At 42.1% G+C, this 18,492-nt stretch overlaps 1 protein-coding gene across 1 annotated transcript in view; it reads right to left on the bottom strand.

The window, feature by feature from the left end:
- VWA3B (von Willebrand factor A domain containing 3B) overlaps positions 1–18,492 on the bottom strand; it is a gene marked incomplete at both ends in the record, with an annotated part of 217,727 nt that overhangs the window by 114,274 nt on the left and 84,961 nt on the right. Inside the window, 2 exon segments of the mRNA XM_079721376.1 lie at positions 1,535–1,660; positions 1,664–1,725. Coding sequence (XP_079577502.1) covers positions 1,535–1,660; positions 1,664–1,725 — 188 coding nt within the window.

Genomic DNA, 18,492 nt, shown 5'->3' with positions numbered 1-18,492 from the left:
CAAGAAAGCAAAGGAAAAAATCAGTATTAGAGAAGACCTGTGCATACCACACTGTTGGGAGCCTGCAGTAGCTATGTTCAAATTGACATGAATTCATATTTTAAAATATCCAGGGCCTAAAGTATTTTAAAAATGAAAATTTAATTAGGTATGATTTACTGAACTAATAACATTACTGAATAAGGTCTACAAAATCAGAAAACGGTACTGGGGGAGGAAACCCACAAATGAGATTTCCCTGCAATGTAGCAATTACTCTGGATCCCAATATGTAAGCCAGGAAACAAGTCTTGCGTCAATTCTGCATTTTTTCTCATTCAATTTCGATATTCTCCTCCTTGCAGTTCATTGTAAAAGGCAATCAGAGGGCAAAAACACAACGTCATGTGGCTAATGTGGCCCCAAAGAAAAACAGCACTTCCTCGGGTGGATGTGTGGAATCAGTGGCCATGCAGCCTAAGAGGGAGTGTCAAAGAGACTGGGGTTTCACCTCTGTAGGACTGAGAGACTTTGCAGTGATGATCTTGACACTGAATCAGAGCCTTAGAGAATACATAAAGGGACACTGCATTTGGGAAGGACATTGATTTCCTCTCCAAGTAGTCTCTGCTGGGCTGCCGTGACTGACATGTCTGCTCTGTCGCTTGCATTTTAGCTCTCACTTCAGTGTGTACCTGGGTTTTCATGACCTTCTAAAAGAGATTTCCCTCAGTTTTACAAATTTACAATATTCATTTTACCCTGATTTTCTGTTTCATATGGAGACACTTTTTAGTCTTTCTATAATTCTAAGCTTTGGACAGTCTTCTGGGTCCTGTTCTACACATCAGTGTTTCTCAAAGTGTGGCTCCCAGATCAGCAGCTTCAGCATAATCTGGGGATTGTTATAAATGCACTTTCCTGGGCCCGGCCTCAAACCCAGTGACTCATGCACACTAAAGGTTAGGAGCCACTACTACAGATCATTATCCTTCCACTATGAGCCAGAGTCAGGCATTTTGAGAAGCTGTGTTCCTTTCAGGCCCATTGTCACAATGGAACTACACCTTTCAAAAGTTTACAGTATAGACCCTTACCACACTATAACCCCTTAGAGAATATAATTTTATGTTTACTGGAAATCCAGTAAATGCTGGCTGGTAGCCACTTGAATAATGTAGCTCCAATATAGTGACGGTCTAAGAGGACCATAGAAATGCCTGCTTTGGGGCATATTCACCAGCAGTTTCTCTCTTCCATTCAATATGGGGAAACAAAGGGCTTCTTTTTTGACACAATGCCTGAATTTCTATAAGCACAGCTCCTGGCTTATGTATAATTATTGTCTAATTCACTTATATCTAGAAGCCATTCTCAGACTTGAGCTCCACTCCCACAAGTAGCATTCAGAAAAGTGTAAGGCAGGGAACAGAGGGGCATCCTTCTTCAAAGGCAGCATTCACACTGCCTTTCAACCTTGGTCCTGCCCTGGGTCCAGCCCTGGTCCTAGATGCCCCTCCCAGGGCATCCCCGTCTAGGGGTTCACTTCACTTACCGCACTGGTCTGCACCGACTCGTTCTCTGGTTTGGCTTTTATATCAACAACTCCATCAGCATAGCGGAAAGAGCAGTCAGCAATGACATCATAAAATGACAGCTTCTGGGATTTCAAACCGTATTTCTATAGCCACTTCTCAAAGTCCCAGGCGTCCTCTGGATTTGACTCATTTTCGGCAGAGGTTGCTCCTAATTGTAGTTTTGGAATCACAATTCATCAGCCGTTCATATGACACAAGACTTTCATATGTCATCCTCAACTTAATATTTTAAAGAAACATGTTCTTTGTTAGCTCACATTCTTCTCAGGAAGCATGCTTTCCAAAGCAGGACTGGCAGAGAATTGGTTCACAAGACTGGAAGGCAGGAATCTGCTACTTTTCATTTCACTTCCTCTGCTGCCTAAGTTGACTGGACCCATGCAGAGGGGGAGGTGGCTGATAGGCAAGGCAGGAGAGCATTAACCGTAGGGTCAGAAGCTCTGGGTTCAAGTCCTGGCCCCGTTACTTACTAGCTTGGGCAAGTTGCTCAAACTTGGGTGAGTCACCCCATTTAACCTCTCTGAGCTTCAGTGGAATTCTTCACCTGCAGGTAGCATCTGCTTGGCCTTCCTAAGGGCGTCGAAGTGATTCAATATGAAAAGTTATGTGAAAGTGCGTTGTAATGAGGGGGGAGGGGAATCAGGGACAGGAGCTCCCCTGTTAACTTGGTGAATTTGTCCTGATTCAGAGCCTGGCTCTCAACTCTGCAGGCTCAAGAACCTCATGTCAGCTCAGGCGCCTGGATCTGTATCTATGACTCACTTTAGGCTCACATGATCAATTACAACAAGAAGGCCAATTGCCCAAATATCCCTAGCCTTAGGCGCATTCCCTTGGTGTTTTCCAAATCTTATCTGTACTCTAAGTGGGAGGAGGTGTTATGTTACCCGAGCAGAACACCAGAGAAGCCAGCTTATCATACAAACAGCAAAGTATCTATCCATGTGGCTCAAAACCCCTATGGCCACCTAAGGGAGAGTGGGGTATCTGAGGGTGGGCACAGAGGAGGCATGGTGTTTGGGGCTGGCCCGTGAGAGCTGACTGTGCCCCCTTCCCTCCAGACTCCAGGCTCAGTGGTAGCGCGTGGTGAAACTGACCATGCCTGCCGGGAGCATTTACAAAATCTGAAAATCAGCAGATGCTACAAATGAGGGCTTTCTTATTCCAGAGAGTGGTTGACAACTTTGGCTGCATGCCCCTGGAAGGAAGGCAGAAAGGACCCTGAGCTCTTAGCCCCAGTGGGACCAGTAGAGCCTTAGGAGAACCGGGAGAAGGTGCTATGCAGAGAGGTGGTTTTTAAAACGGGTACTACCACATATTAGGTCCACCAGCCCTACAGAGTTTATTTTCACTTGGATCAGTGGTTCTCAACCCTGCACACTGGAATCCTCTGAGGAGTTTTAAAACATACTGATGCCCGGGCCCCATGCATTAGATTCTGTTTTAACTGATCTGGACATTGAGATTTTTCAAAGTTCCCTAGGTGATTATTCTGTGCAGCCAAGCACTAGGGTAAGATGAAAAGAGCTTTTTCTAAATTATGATTTGGTGATCCCTTCATTTATGCTTCTATCAGACAGATTCAAGTTAAATTATACTTTTAATGGGAAACAAAAATATTACCCATATTTATCCATTACTATATTTAAGGGGATATATAATTAGAATAATATTTGAAGAAATAAAACACTTGAGAGCCAATTATTTCTCAATAATACATAAAGGATCTGTCCATTAATGTTACATATGTCCTCAAATTTTAATAGAACAGCTTTTAAATAATGCACTCTGAAACCTCCTGGAGCTGGAACTTCTCAAAGAAGCTTGATTTTGGCTTTTGAACTTTAAACCAATCTGGCATCAAAAGCCCCTCTGGACACCATCCCCGATGTCAGCAGTTGGTTTCTACATGATTCACAAAGTGTCTTTTCAATCTGCACAGGGGACTGAAATCAGAGGTTTCCCAGAGCTTCTGATCCCAAGGTTCTCCTGCAAGTTCTCCTGCATCGCAGGGAAAAAGCAAAAGGAAATTGGAGGCATTTTTGTCAGTGGGGTCAGCCTCCTTGGAGAAACCCTTTGGGTGACTATTTTTCCTCAATTATTGTTGATTACATTCTGAGCCTTTGTCTCCCCTTTACTCCTACTTTATTCTCCTCCCTCCTTTATGATCAATAGGTGTCGTAGGAAATAAACTTTTCATTCAGTTATTTCCATAGCAACACACACACCTATCACATGCTCTGCTCTGTTTTGGGTTGCTTTCTTTTGAAAAGACAAGAGCCTTTTATCAATTATAAATTCAAGCTAATCATAAAAGAATTTCCTAAAAACACATCAAACAAATTCTAAGAAGGGATTTTTAAAGAGCCAGAGACTAATTTTTGACTGTAGCTTCACCCAGGACCAGGCAGTGCAGTCACCCCGAGGGTATGATTCAGGCTCCCAATTACCCTCTGAAAAGGGGTTGGAGGAAGACCCCAAAGCAACTTGAACTTCATAAAGGCAAGAAGGGGCAGCCAAGCATACAACACCAAAGAGCCTAGGTGCCCCAAAGCTGAAGAAAGGAGAGAAAGGGTGAAATCTTTTCACTTTCAGTGCTAATTACACCACCCCCATCTGAGCCTCATTTTCCCAGGGAGAGGAGAGGAGTGTCGAGGGAGTCATCCATTCATTAGAGTCACTCACTAAGGGGTCCTTCCCATTCCCCTGCAGTTATCTTAATTAAATGTGCTACATAAATTCTCACCTATGGAGCCAAGGAAAATACCTTCATTTATGATAGAGATGTGACCTCACAGTGCACCCTAGATTCTCTCTAATCCATGGGCAGATCACATCCATGTCACAGGCTAACTTACCTGCCACCCGGTCCCTGTCCCACGTATCAATCTCAGAACATTTTTCAACGAGTAAGACCTACCGGCCAGTGCTTTTGAAGCATCACAGCTACAGCCAGGGCCACAGCAAAAAGACAAACTGGACCCAGTCCATCAGTGCCCACTCCTCCCCTAGAGGCTCACAGCCATCAAGGACTTAGAGCCACCATAATTACCCTCCCCTTGGCGATGGTTAATCTTATGTGTCAACTTGGCTGGGCCACAATACCCAGATATCTGACAAACATTATTCTAGATGTTTCTATGAAGGTATTTTAAAAGTGAGATTAATATTTAAATGAACAGACTTTGAGTAAAGCAGATAATCCTCCATATTGTGAGTGGGCATCTCCATTCAGTTGAAGCCTTAGTAGAAGACAGACTGACGTCCCCTGAGGAACTGCAATACCAGCTCTTCCCTGGGTCTCCAGCCTGCTGGCCTGCCCTGCAGATTTTGGACATGCTGGCTTCCACAGTCATGTGAGCTAATTCCTTAAATCTCTCTCTCTATACACACATGTATACACACACACACACACTTATATATACACATATCCTATTGGTTTTGTGTCTCTGAAGAACGATGACTAAGAGGCCCATCCTCCTCCGCTGAAAGTTACTTGTCCAGCACCTCATTCCTGCCATGGTCCACGTGCCTTTCAAGGGAACAGTCAGCTAAGGACTAAACTACAGCTCTAGATCTGGAACCAGCCTCACAGAGCATCAAGTTCAATGTTTCCCACAGTGTGTTCCACAGACTCTACTTCTACTGCATGTCAGTGGCTATTACTCAGAAAGAGGGTTCCTTAGCAAAAAGTTTGGAGAGCTTGAAAATAAATAGTTTCAACAGGTTTTTCAAAGAAGGACTTGCCTAAGCTTTTGTTGTAGGAATCAGAAGTGGGTCTCACCATGAGCAGAGGCATGAATAGTATTTCCTAAAGGCATTTAGTCTAGGCCCTTTCTCCACAAAACATTGTGTAGGGCTTTTATTTGATAGATCACAGCTTGGTACACACAGTCAACATCCCTGTTATCACAAGTGTCATGAGACAGTAAACCAACCCTTGGCTACCATGTGGGAAGTGGCACGTGGGAAGTGGCACAGGAAAAGTGGCACACCATGTGGGAAGTGGCACTGTGAAACAGTTACAAAGAAGCTGGAAGTGGTGTCCAACAGCAAGCAAGCAAGAGAGAAGAGAAAGAGAGAGGAAGGAAGGAAGGAAGGAAGGAGGGAAGGAAGGAGGGAAACAGAAGAGAAGAGAAGGAAAGAGAGAGAGGGAGGCAGGAAGAATTGAGGACAGCTGGGAAGGGAGAGAGAGGAAGGAGAAAGGGGGCAACTGCCAGGGAAAGAAATCCGGACACTCCTGCTGGTGAGATGGGTGAGATTTCAACAGGCTCAGCAGGCAGCAGCTGGTAGGACTGAGGGTTCTCTGAAGGTGGACGATGAGGCCCACCTGGGTCAGGAGCCCAAGAGACAGGTGTTGACAGTGCGGCTCAGGAGAGTAGACTGTCTCCGGGCAGTTACACACTTTGTTCACTGCACTTGATGACTGACTGATATTTTCTGTTCATCTACACTTGTTAAAGCACCGAGGGCTGAGCATGTTTGCTCAGCACTGGGAGGGGAGCCAAGCCAGGGGGAGGAGGAGATGGAAGGGCAGAGAAAGGTACCCACTGATATTCTCCACAACCGATTCACTTGGCAGATTGGGGTAAAGGTTCTCTGGAGTGCCCCAGGGGTTGCACACAGGAGGGCAGGGGTACAAGGAGATGCAGTGACGTGCCTGAAGTCATATCTCTAATATGTGCCTGAGTCCAAACTGGCAGCTCTAGAGTCTTCCCCGAGTGGACTGTTGAATAATCTTGGGAATGACGATTAGCGTGTGCAACCATTACGTTCATGGGAGATTGGGAAAGAATCTTGACGAATTCTAGGCCCTTTCTCCCCTGAAAATGATTTTTACTTCCTACTTGTAATGCTTGTAAAAATCAAAGTAGAATCTGTTGAAAAGAAGGGTTCCATGGTTTATGCAACTTCTATAAACCAGCAGAAAAACGATCCCAACCCTGAGTTCTCTAACTCCTATAATCTTCAGGGGGTGTAAGCAGGAGGGGAAGGAAGTTAAATGAACAAAGAGGCAAAAAAGAAGCAGATGCAAAAATAAAGAACATAAAGCACGGATAATGGATAGGATGTGGGAGAGGAGCTAATGCCTCTCAAAGATATCGTTCTGTTTTCTAATTCTTTTTCTTCTGCCTCGTGATTCTGAAAGAAGGAAGCTTAAAAAAAATTACAAGTAGGCTGTGGATGAGGCAGCTGCAGGAAGAATGTTTCCTTTCTGATGATACCTGCAACTAGACACTGAGAGATAAGGAGCAATAGCACATGACAAACCTGCATGAAGGCGAGGAAGAACCCACCAGTAGAGCACAGACTCCAAGAGAAGAATTTCGAAAGCCACACATTTCATGTGTCTATGTCTAAAATGACATTGAAAATAAATTCAAAATAGTTGAGGATCAGTGACATAGGCAATAAATTATACCAAAGGCAACTATTTCTTTAAAAGATAGCATGACACGGCAAGAGAAACACAGACCCATTCAAGATGTTTGGTACCAAGTGGAAAAATCAAGATTAAGAAATGAGAAAAGGATTAATGGAGTTTGGGGATTTAAGGTTAAGAACCTGAAATTCTTGCGGTAGTGAGAATGGCAATTCTTAGAGTGGGAATACTAAAATTAAACCAAGACAAGAGATCTGAATCTGCTTCCCTTGGAAAATTAAAATATTTGCCACTTTTTTGATCTTACATCAACAGAGCACATGTTTTGTATTATTTTAATCCTTTTAAATTTATTGAGACTTATTTTATGGTCCAACATATGGTCTCTTCTGGAGAATAAGCTGGGTGCATTTGAGAAGAATGTGTATTATACTGCTGTTGCGTGGAACAGATATCTATAGATACCTATTAAGTCTAGTTGATTTATTGTGTTGTTAAAGTTTTCTATTGATCTTCTGCCTGGTTATTCCATTCATTTTTTTTTTTTTTTTGCCACCTTGCAGCATATGGGATCTTAGTCCCCTGACCAGGGATCAAACCCATGCCCCCTTCAATGGAAGCACGGAGCCTTAACCACTGGACCACCGGGGAAGTCCCGCCATTCATTATTTTTTTTTTTTTAATTTTTTATTTTTTGCTTTATAACAAATTTAATCAGTTATACATATACATATGTTCCCATATCCCCTCCCTTTTGCGTCTCCCTCCCACCCCAACAGGCGGTCACAAAGCACCGAGCTGATCTCCCTGTGCTATGCGGCTGCTTCCCACTAGCTATCTACCTTACGTTTGGTAGTGTATATATGTCCATGCCGCTCTTTCACTTTGTCACAGCTTACCCTTCCCCCTCCCCATATCCTCAAGTCCATTCTCTAGTAGGTCTGTGTCTTTATTCCTGTCTTACCCCTATGTTCTTCATGATATTTTTTTTTTCTTAAATTCCATATATATGTGTCAGCATACAGTATTTGTCTTTCTCTTTCTGACTTACTTCACACTGTATGACAGACTCTAGGTCCATCCACCTCATTACAAATAGTTCAATTTCATTTCTTTTTATGGCTGAGTAATATTCCATTGTATATATGTGCCACATCTTCTTTACCCATTCATCCGATGATGGACACTTAGGTTGTTTCCATCTCCGGGCTATTGTAAATAGGGCTGCTATAAACATTTTGGTACATGTCTCTTTTTGAATTATGGTTTTCTCAGGGTATATGCCCAGTAGTGGGATTGCTGGGTCATATGGTAGTTCTATTTGTAGTTTTTTAAGGAATCTCCATACCGTTCTCCATAGTGGCTGTACCAATTCACATTCCCACCAGCAGTGCAAGAGTGTTCCCTTTTTTCCACACCTTCTCCAGCATTTATTGTTTCTAGATTTTTTGATGATGGCCATTCTGACTGGTGTGAGATGATATCTCATTGTAGTTTTGATTTGCATTTCTCTAATGAGTAAAGATGTTGAGCATCCTTTCATGTGTTTGTTGGCAGTCTGTATATCTTCTGTGGAGAAATGTCTATTTAGGTCTTCTGCCCATTTTTGGATTGGGTTGTTTATTTTTTTGTTATTGAGCTGCATGAGCTGCTTATAAATTTTGGAGATTAATCCTTTTTCAGTTGCTTCATTTGCAAATATTTTCTCCCATTCTGAGGGTTGTCTTTTAGTCTTGTTTATGGTTTCCTTTGCTGTGCAAAAGCTTTTAAGTTTCATTAGGTCCCATGTGTTTATTTTTGTCTTTATTTCCATTTCTCTAGGAGGTGGGTCAAAAAGGATCTTGCTGTGATTTATGTCATAGAGTGTTCTGCCTATGTTTTCCTCTAAGAGTTTGATAGTCTCTGGCCTTACATTTAGGTCTTTAATCCATTTTGAGCTTATTTTTGTGTATGGTGTTAGGGAGTGATCGAATCTCATACTTTTACATGTCCCTGTCCAGTTTTCCCAACACCACTTATTGAAGAGGCTGTCCTTTCTCCACTGTACATTCCTGCCTCCTTTATCAAATATAAGGTGACCATATGTGCGTGGGTTTATCTCTGGGCTTTCTATCCTGTTCCATTGATCTATCTTTCTGTTTTTGTGCCAGTACCATACTGTCTTGATTACTGTAGCTTTGTAGTATAGTCTGAAGTCAGGGAGCCTGATTCCTCCAGCTCCATTTTTCGTTCTCAAGATTGCTTTGGCTATTCGGGGTCTTTTGTGTTTCCATACAAATTGTGAAATTTTTTGTTCTAGTTCTGTGAAAAATGCCAGTGGTAGTTTGATAGGGATTGCATTGAATCTGTAGATTGCTTTGGGTAGTAGAGTCATTTTCACAATGTTGATTCTTCCAATCCAAGAACATGGTACATCTCTCCATCTATTTGTATCATCTTTCATTTCTTTCATCAGTGTCTTATAATTTTCTGCATACAGGTCTTTTGTCTCCTTAGGTAGGTTTATTCCTAGATATTTTATTCTTTTTGTTGCAATGGTAAATGGGAGTGTTTCCTTGATTTCACTTTCAGATTTTTCATCATTAGTATATAGGAATGCCAGAGATTTCTGTGCATTAATTTTGTATCCTGCAACTTTACCAAATTCATTGATTAGCTCTAGTAGTTTTCTGGTAGCATCTTTAGGGTTCTCTATGTATAGTATCATGTCATCTGCAAACAGTGACAGCTTTACTTCTTCTTTTCCGATTTGGATTCCTTTTATTTCCTTTTCTTCTCTGATTGCTGTGGCTAAAACTTCCAAAACTATGTTGAATAAGAGTGGTGAGAGTGGGCAACCTTGTCTTGTTCCTGATCTTAGTGGAAATGGTTTCAGTTTTTCACCATTGAGGACGATGCTGGCTGTGGGTTTGTCATATATGGCCTTTATTATGTTGAGGAAAGTTCCCTCTATGCCTACTTTCTGCAGGGTTTTTATCATAAATGGGTGTTGAATTTTGTCGAAAGCTTTCTCTGCATCTATTGAGATTATCATATGGTTTTTCTCCTTCAGTTTGTTAATATGGTGTATCACGTTGATTGATTTGCGTATATTGAAGAATCCTTGCATTCCTGGAATAAACCCCACTTGATCATGGTGTATGATCCTTTTAATGTGCTGTTGGATTCTGTTTGCTAGTATTTTGTTGAGGATTTTTGCATCTATGTTCATCAGTGATATTGGCCTGTAGTTTTCTTTCTTTGTGACATCCTTGTCTGGTTTTGGTATCAAGGTGATGGTGGCCTCGTAGAATGAGTTTGGGAGTGTTCCTCCCTCTGCTATATTTTGGAAGAGTTTGAGAAGGATAGGTGTTAGCTCTTCTCTAAATGCTTGATAGAATTCGCCTGTGAAGCCATCTGGTCCTGGGCTTTTGTTTGTTGGAAGATTTTTTATCACAGTTTCAATTTCAGTGCTTGTGATTGGTCTGTTCATGTGTTCTATTTCTTCCTGATTCAGTCTTGGTAGGTTGTGCATTTCTAAGAATTTGTCCATTTCTTCCAGGTTGTCCATTTTATTGGCATAGAGTTGCTTGTAGTAATCTCTCATGATCTTTTGTATTTCTGCAGTGTCAGTTGTTACTTCTCCTTTTTCATTTGTAATTCTATTGATTTGAGTCTTCTCCCTTTTTTTCTTGATGAGTCTGGCTAATGGTTTATCAATTTTGTTTATCTTCTCAAAGAACCAGCTTTTAGTTTTATTGATCTTTGCTATTGTTTCCTTCATTTCTTTTTCATTTATTTCTGATCTGATTTTTATGATTTCTTTCCTTCTGCTAACTTTGGGATGTTTTTGTTCTTCTTTCTCTAATTGCTTTAGGTGCAAGGTTAGGTTGTTTAGTCGAGATGTTTCCTGTTTCTTAAGGTGGGATTGTATTGCTATAAACTTCCCTCTTAGAACTGCTTTTGCTGCATCCCATAGGTTTTGGGTCGTCGTGTCTCCATTGTCATTTGTTTCTAGGTATTTTTTAATTTCCTCTTTGATTTCTTCAGTGATCACTTCGTTATTAAGTAGTGTATTGTTTAGCCTCCATGTGTTTGTATTTTTTACAGATCTTTTCTTGTAATTGATATCTAGTCTCATAGCATTGTGGTCGGAAAAGATACTTGATACAATTTCAATTTTCTTAAATTTACCAAGGCTTGATTTGTGACCCAAGATATGATCTATCCTGGAGAATGTTCCATGAGCACTTGAGAAAAATGTGTATTCAGTTGTTTTTGGATGGAATGTCCTATAAATATCTATTAAGTCCATCTTGTTTAATGTATCATTTAAAGCTTGTGTTTCCTTATTTATTTTCATTTTGGATGATCTGTCCATTGGTGAAAGTGGGGTGTTAAAGTCTCCTACTATGATTGTGTTACTGTCGATTTCTCCTTTTATGGCTGTTAGTATTTGCCTTATGTATTGAGGTGCTCCTATGTTGGGTGCATAAATATTTACAATTGTTATATCTTCTTCTTGGATCGATCCCTTGATCATTATGTAGTGTCCTTCTTTGTCTCTTCTAGTAGTCTTTATTTTAAAGTCTATTTTGTCTGATATGAGAATTGCTACTCCAGCTTTCTTTTGGTTTCCATTTGCATGGAATATCTTTTTCCATCCCCTTACTTTCAGTCTGTATGTGTCTCTAGGTCTGAAGTGGGTCTCTTGTAGACAGCATATATATGGGTCTTGTTTTTGTATCCATTCAGCCAATCTGTGTCTTTTGGTGGGAGCATTTAGTCCATTTACATTTAAGGTAATTATCGATATGTATGTTCCTATTCCCATTTTCTTAGTTGTTTTGGGTTCGTTAATGTAGGTCTTTTCCTTCTGTTGTGTTTCTTGCCTAGAGAAGTTCCTTTAGCATTTGTTGTAAAGCTGGTTTGGTGGTGCTGAACTCTCTCAGCTTTTGCTTGTCTGTAAACGTTTTAATTTCTCCATCAAATCTGAATGAGATCCTTGCTGGGTAGAGTAATCTTGGTTGCAGGTTTTTCTCCTTCATCACTTTAATTATGTCCTGCCACTCCCTTCTGGCTTGTAGAGTTTCTGCTGAGAGATCAGCTGTTATCCTGATGGGGATTCCCTTGTGTGTTATTTGTTGTTTTTGCCTTGCTGCTTTTAATATGATTTCTTTGTGTTTAATTTTTGACAGTTTGATTAATATGTGCCTTGGCGTATTTCTCCTTGGATTTATTCTGTATGGGACTCTCTGTGCCTTCTGGACTTGATTAACTATTTCCTTTCCCATATTAGGGAAGTTTTCAACTATAATCTCTTCAAATATTTTCTCAGTCCCTTTCTTTTTCTCTTCTTCTTCTGGAACCCCTATAATTCGAATGTTGGTGCGTTTAATGTTGTCCCAGAGGTCTCTGAGACTGTCCTCTGTTCTTTTCATTCTTTTTTCTTTATTTTGCTCTGCAGCAGTTATTTCCACTATTTTATCTTCCACCTCACTTATCCGGTCTTCTGCCTCAGTTATTCTGCTATTGATCCCATCTAGAGTATTTTTCATTTCATTTATTGTGTTTTTAATCGATGCTTGATTCATCTTTAGTTCTTCTAGGTCCTTGTTAACTGTTTCTTGCATTTTGTCTATTCTATTTCCAAGATTTTGGATCTGGGAAATAGAATCTTGGATCACCTTTACCATCATTATTCTGAATTCTTTTTCAGGTAGACTGCCTATTACCTCTTCATTTGTTAGGTCTGGTGGGTTTTTATCTTGCTCCTTCTCCTGCTGTGTGTTTTTCTGTCTTCTCATTTTGCTTATGTTACTGTGTTTGGGGTCTCCTTTTTGCAGGCTGCAGGTTCGTAGTTCCTGTTGTTTTTGGTGTCTGTCCCCAGTGGCTAAGGTTGGTTTAGTGGCTTGTGTAGGCTTCCTGGTGGAGGGGACTAGTGCCTGTGTTCTGGTGGATGAGGCTGGATCTTGTCTTTCTCGTGGGCAGGTCCACGTCTGGTGGTGTGTTTTGGGGTGTCTGCGGAATTTTTATGATTTTAGGCCACCTCTCTGCTAATGGGTGGCGTTGTGTTCCTGTCTTGCTAGTTGTTTGGCATAGGGTGTCCAGCACTGTAGCTTGCTGGTCGTTGAGTGAAGCTGGGTGCTGGTGTTGAGATGGAGATCTCTGGAAGATTTTCGCCGTTTGATATTATGTGGAGCTGGGAGGTCTCTTGTGGACCACTGTCCTGAAGTTGGCTCTCCCACCTCAGAGGCACAGCACTGACTCCTGGCTCCTCAATTTGGGATGATTTGTTGTCTATTCATGTATTCCACAGATGCAGGGTACATCAAGTTGATTGTGGAGCTTTAATCCTTTGCTTCTGAGGCTGCTGGGAGAGGTTTCCCTTTCTCTTCTTTGTTCTCACAGCTCCCGGGTCTCAGCTTTGGATTTGGCCCCGCCTCTGCGTGTAGGTCGCCGGAGGGCGTCTGTTCTTCGCTCAGACAGGACAGGGTTAAAGGAGCAGCCTCTTCGGGAACTCTGGCTCTCTCAGGCCGGGCGGGAGGGAGGGGCACGGAGTGCGGGTCGAGCCTGCAGCGGCAGAGGTCGGCGTGACGTTGCACCAGCCCGAGGTGCGCCGTGCGTTCTCCCAGGGAAGCCGCCCCTGGATCCCGGAGCCCCGGCAGTGGCGGGCTGCACAGGCTCCCGGAAGGGTGGTGTGGACAGTGACCTGCGCTCGCACACAGGCTTCTTGGCGGCAGCAGCAGCCCCAGCGTCCCACGCCCGTCACTGAGCTCCGCGCTTTCAGTCGCGACTCGCGCCCGTCTGTGGAGCCCCTTTAAGCAGCTCTCTTAATCCCCTCTCCTCGCGCACCAGGAAACCAAGAGGGCAGAAAAAGTCTCTTGCCTCTTCGGCAGCTCCAGAGTTTTCCCGGACTCCCTCCCGGCTAGCTGTGGCACATTAGCCCCCTTCAGGCTGAGTTCTCGCCGCCAGCCCCAGTCCTCTCCCTGCGCTCTGACCGAAGCCCGAGCCTCAGCTTCCAGCGCCGCCCGCCCCGGCGGGCGAGCAGACAAGCCTGTCGGGCTGGTGAGTGCCGCTCGGCACCGATCCTCTGTGCGGGAATCTCTCCGCTTTGCCCTACCCAGGTATGTGGGGAGTTTCTTGCCTTTTGGGAGGTCTGGGGTCTTCTGCCAGCGTTCAGTATGTGTTCTGTAGGAGTTGTTCCACGTGTAGCTGTATTTCTGGTGTATCCGTGGGGAGCCCGCCATTCATTATTGAAAGTAGGATATTGAAGTCTTCAACTATTATTGTTGAACTATTTCTCCTTTCAATTTGCCAGTTTTTGCTTAAAGATCTGCTGTTAGGTGCATATATGTTTACAATTATAATACCTTCTTGGTAAGTTGACCCTTTTATTATTATCAGATGTTTCTTTGTAAAAATTTTTTGTTTTATAATCTATTTTGTCCAAAATTAGCATAGCCGCTCCAGCTCTTTGATTGTTACTATTTGTATGTCTTTTTCCATCCTTGACTTTCATCCTATTTGTGTCTTTCAATCTAAAGTGTGTATTTTGTAGACAGCATACGGTTGGAACATGGTTTTTTTTTTTTGGCGGTACACGGGCCACTGTTGTGGCCTCTCCCGTTGCGGAGCACAGGCTCCGGACGCACAGGCTCAGCGGCCATGGCTCACGGGCCCAGCCGCTCCACAGCATGTGGGATCTTCCCGGACCGGGGCACGAACCCGCGTCCCCCACATTGGCAGGCGGGCTCCCAACCACTGCGCCACCAGGGAAGCCCTCTGCTCCAATTTTTAATCATTATTTTCTTCTGTGTACTTTGCCTTTAATTTGCTCCTCTTTTTCTAGTTTCCTAAGGTGGAAGCTTATTGACTTTGGATCTGTCTTCTCTTTTAATTTAATTGCATTCAATGCTATAAATTTCCCTCTAAGCACTGCTTTTGCTGCATCCCACAAATCTTGATAAGTTGAATTTTTATTTTCATTTAACACAGTCACTTTCTAACAACATGATTCTAGCTTTGACATTTCATCATATCTTGTATTACATTCCAATAACCTTCCTGAATTAAATGCACCACATCTACAGAATCCTAATGAAATAATTTTTCTTCCACATTTTGGGGGGATTTTTTCAGTGAGAGCCTTAACACTGATTTGTGGAAGCATTACATGCTACTCTTATGCAGATGTTTTTATGTTTGTGTTTTTTGTCTAGAAAATACAGAGCTCACTACCCATGAGAAAACGTATGCTTGAGTTAAACAAAATACTGGCCCTTTCTAGCACTCTCACTTGCTGCTTATTAATCAGCTTCGTCAATATTCATCTAGGAGCTTAGCTTTGACACCTATATCTTCTTTATCCCTGAGTCCTGCCAGGTTCAATATTTGAATTCTCCCTCAGATCTGCCCGCTTAGCATCATTTTCACATACTATCACCCTAGTCCAATATTCTTTCATTTCTTGTCTATACTAACATCCTAACTCTCTTCCCTCATCCTCACTTGGTCCCTCCCCTCCAATCTTTTCCCACACAATAGTCAAAGTGGTTTTTTTTCTAAATGCAAATCTGATCTTATCATTCCCTTGCTTAAAAGCTTCCACGGGGTTCCCATTGGTCTGAAATTAAGAACTGACTTCTCATGCCATGGACTCCAGACCCAGCATGGTCCTTATGTACTTTTCCAGACTCATCACAGGCCAATTGCTAACTTGAATTCTGAGCTCTGGCCACACTCATCTTTTCCAGCTCAACTAAAGTGCCATGCTCCTTCCTGCCTCAGGACCTTTGCATGTGCTATTCTGCTGCCTAGCATAAATTCTTCCCTTACTCCCACCCTTCATCTCATTAACTCACCCCCTCAACCCTCAGATATCAGCTCCAGGGTCATTTCCTCAGCGAGGCTTTCCTTTACCCCAAAAACCTCAGGAGCTCACCCCTTTCCTTAGTCATACTACCCCAGGTGGGAATTATACTTCCATGTGCTTCTGATTTTCTACCCTTTCTGAACAAGAAATGGTACAAGATCCTGCTTTATTAGGGGCCATTCCATGTCTGTTTTTCGTCATTATACTCACTGTCTGGCACAGAGCTACGTACAGTGAGTATTCAATAAACAAAAGAATAAATAAATAGATCAAACTTTTTTAATGCTATCATTACATTCTATATGTCAGCACAGTTCTAAGTGTTTTACATATATTTTCTCATTTAATTCTCACAACAGCGCACTGGGTAGGTATTATCGTTATCCCACTTTTGCAAATAAGGAAACTGAGGCACAGATGATAAATGTCTTGCCCAGGGTCACACAGGGGTGAGCAGAGCCAAGATTACTGTCTTTGTAGCTCCAAACCTGTGTACTTCACCATCACCAATGACTACAGGGAAATCCGGCCAGTTATCTAATACAATGCCAATAAAAATGAGCATTATCGCTTTCTCCACTTGTTAAAAAAAAAGCTCAAAACTCCCATAGAGCTCCTTGATGGAACTTCCTACAGAGCCTGAATGGACCTTTTGCCTTTTCCTTGTCTTTTGACATTGAGTTTGATATTCTGAACCAACCAAGTATGCAGTTATTTCCAGTGTCCTTAATTCCTTTGTGTAGAACCATATCACCATTCATTTCTTTCCATATAAAAGTATCACATGCTCCTTCTGCCTGAAGGATTCCCTCTAACTTTTCCTGCAGTGCAGATGAGCTGACAATGAATTCTTTCAGCTGTTGTACATGTGAAAATGCCTTTATTTTGCCTTTGTTTTTGAAAGATATTTTCACAAAATATAGAATTCTAGATTGAGAGTTTAAGGTACTGAATGAAAAAAATAAGATGTTACTCCACTGTCTTTTCACTTGCAACAAGAAATCTGCTGTCATGCTTATCTCTGTTCCTTTTACAGAAAATGTCTTTTTTGCTCTGCTTGCTTTTAACATTTTCTCTTCATTAGTGGTTTCAAGCAAATTGATTGTGATGTCCTTTGGTACAGTTCCCCTCATCTTCTTGTACTTGGCATTCATTGAATTTCTTGGATCTCTAAGTTATAATTTTCATCAAATTCGGAAAATTTTCAATCTTTATTTCTCCAAATATATTTCTATTCTCCCTCCTCCCCTGTCCTCAGGAATTCCATCTAGATGTATATTTGTTTACTTGAAGTTGTCCTACAGTTCACTGATGCTCTTTTGTTATTTGTTTTTATTTGTTATTTATTATTGGTTTTTTTTCTCCGTATGTCTCATTTTGGACAGTTTCTATTGCTATGCCTTCAAGATCACTAATCTTTTTCCCTTCAATGTCTAATCTGCCATTGATCCCATTCAGCATGTTTTCAAGTAAGATATTTTCTTCCCTAAAAATTTTCATCTCTAAAAGTTCAACATGTATTTTTTAAAAATACTTCCCTGTCTCCACTTAACTTTTTGAACATATGGAATACAGTTGTAACTGTCTGAATGTCTTTTTCTGCCAATTCTAACATCTGTGTCAGTTTTCTTCTTTTCGTGCCTAGTAAACTTTGATTGGATACCAATTGTTGTGAATTTTACCTTGTTGGGTACTGGATGATTTTATATTCTTATAAATCTTCTTGAGCTTTGTTCTGAGATGCAGTTAAGTTACCCATAAAGAACTCTCCACTTTCATGTCTTGCTTTGATGATTTCTTAGAAGGGCCCAGAGCTCAGTTTAAGGCTAGTCAGTCCCCATTACTGAGGCAAGACCTTCCCAAGTAGTCTACCCAGTGCTCTGTGACTTATAAATTTTTCCAATCAGGCTGGTAAGAACAGGCACTGTTCCTAGCCCTGTGTGACCTCTAAACCCTTTCTTTCTAATTCTTTCCAATGGATCTTCCCCAGCCTCAGGGAATTTCCTCATAGAATGATCAATATTGAGCAGAAATCACAAGAGGGGCTCTTTGCAGATTTCCAGAGTTCTCTCTCTGTGCACCTCTCTCCTCTCTGGTACTTTGTCCTGTGAAATCTTGATATCTTGATCTCCCCGGACTCCTAACTCTATCTCTCAAACCTGGAAGTTTGCTGTGCTCTACCTGGGATCCTTCTCCCTACACCATGGCCTGGTGTAGGGAGAAGGATCCCAGGTAGAGCACAGCAAACTTTCTCTCTTCCTCTCTCAAAGCACTAAGCATTAAGGTGGGACAATCAGAGTTTACCTTGGATTTTCCTGTATCTCAGAGACCACTGGCTTTGTTGCTTAGTGTCAAGCACCTTTAAAAACCAATGTTTCATATATTTTTGTCAGTTTTTTTTTCCCTGAGGGAATTCTCATGCACTGCTCTTAGTAATTAAAAGAGGTCAAAATTACCAACGGCCAGATTGTGTGGCCTCCGCATCTTCTTATTCCAGGTATCAGGCTGATGAGTCATCCCTGCCAGGAACTGCCCTCCCGGTCCTGGTCCTACAGGTGCCAGTTGGTCCCTGAACCAGTGCACCCAGCCGAGGGGGCAGGTGGGGGCCGCTATGTCCAGGAAGGAAGACTTCGTCTAATTCACATGAAGGTTCCACGTGTAATGACAGCTCACCTGAT

This window comes from Hyperoodon ampullatus (genome assembly GCF_949752795.1).
Source record: "Hyperoodon ampullatus genome assembly, chromosome: 15".
In the NCBI taxonomy this organism is placed as follows: Eukaryota; Metazoa; Chordata; class Mammalia; order Artiodactyla; family Ziphiidae; genus Hyperoodon; species Hyperoodon ampullatus.
Note: the sequence above shows the minus strand (reverse complement) of the source record. Positions and strands in the feature narration are given on the sequence as shown.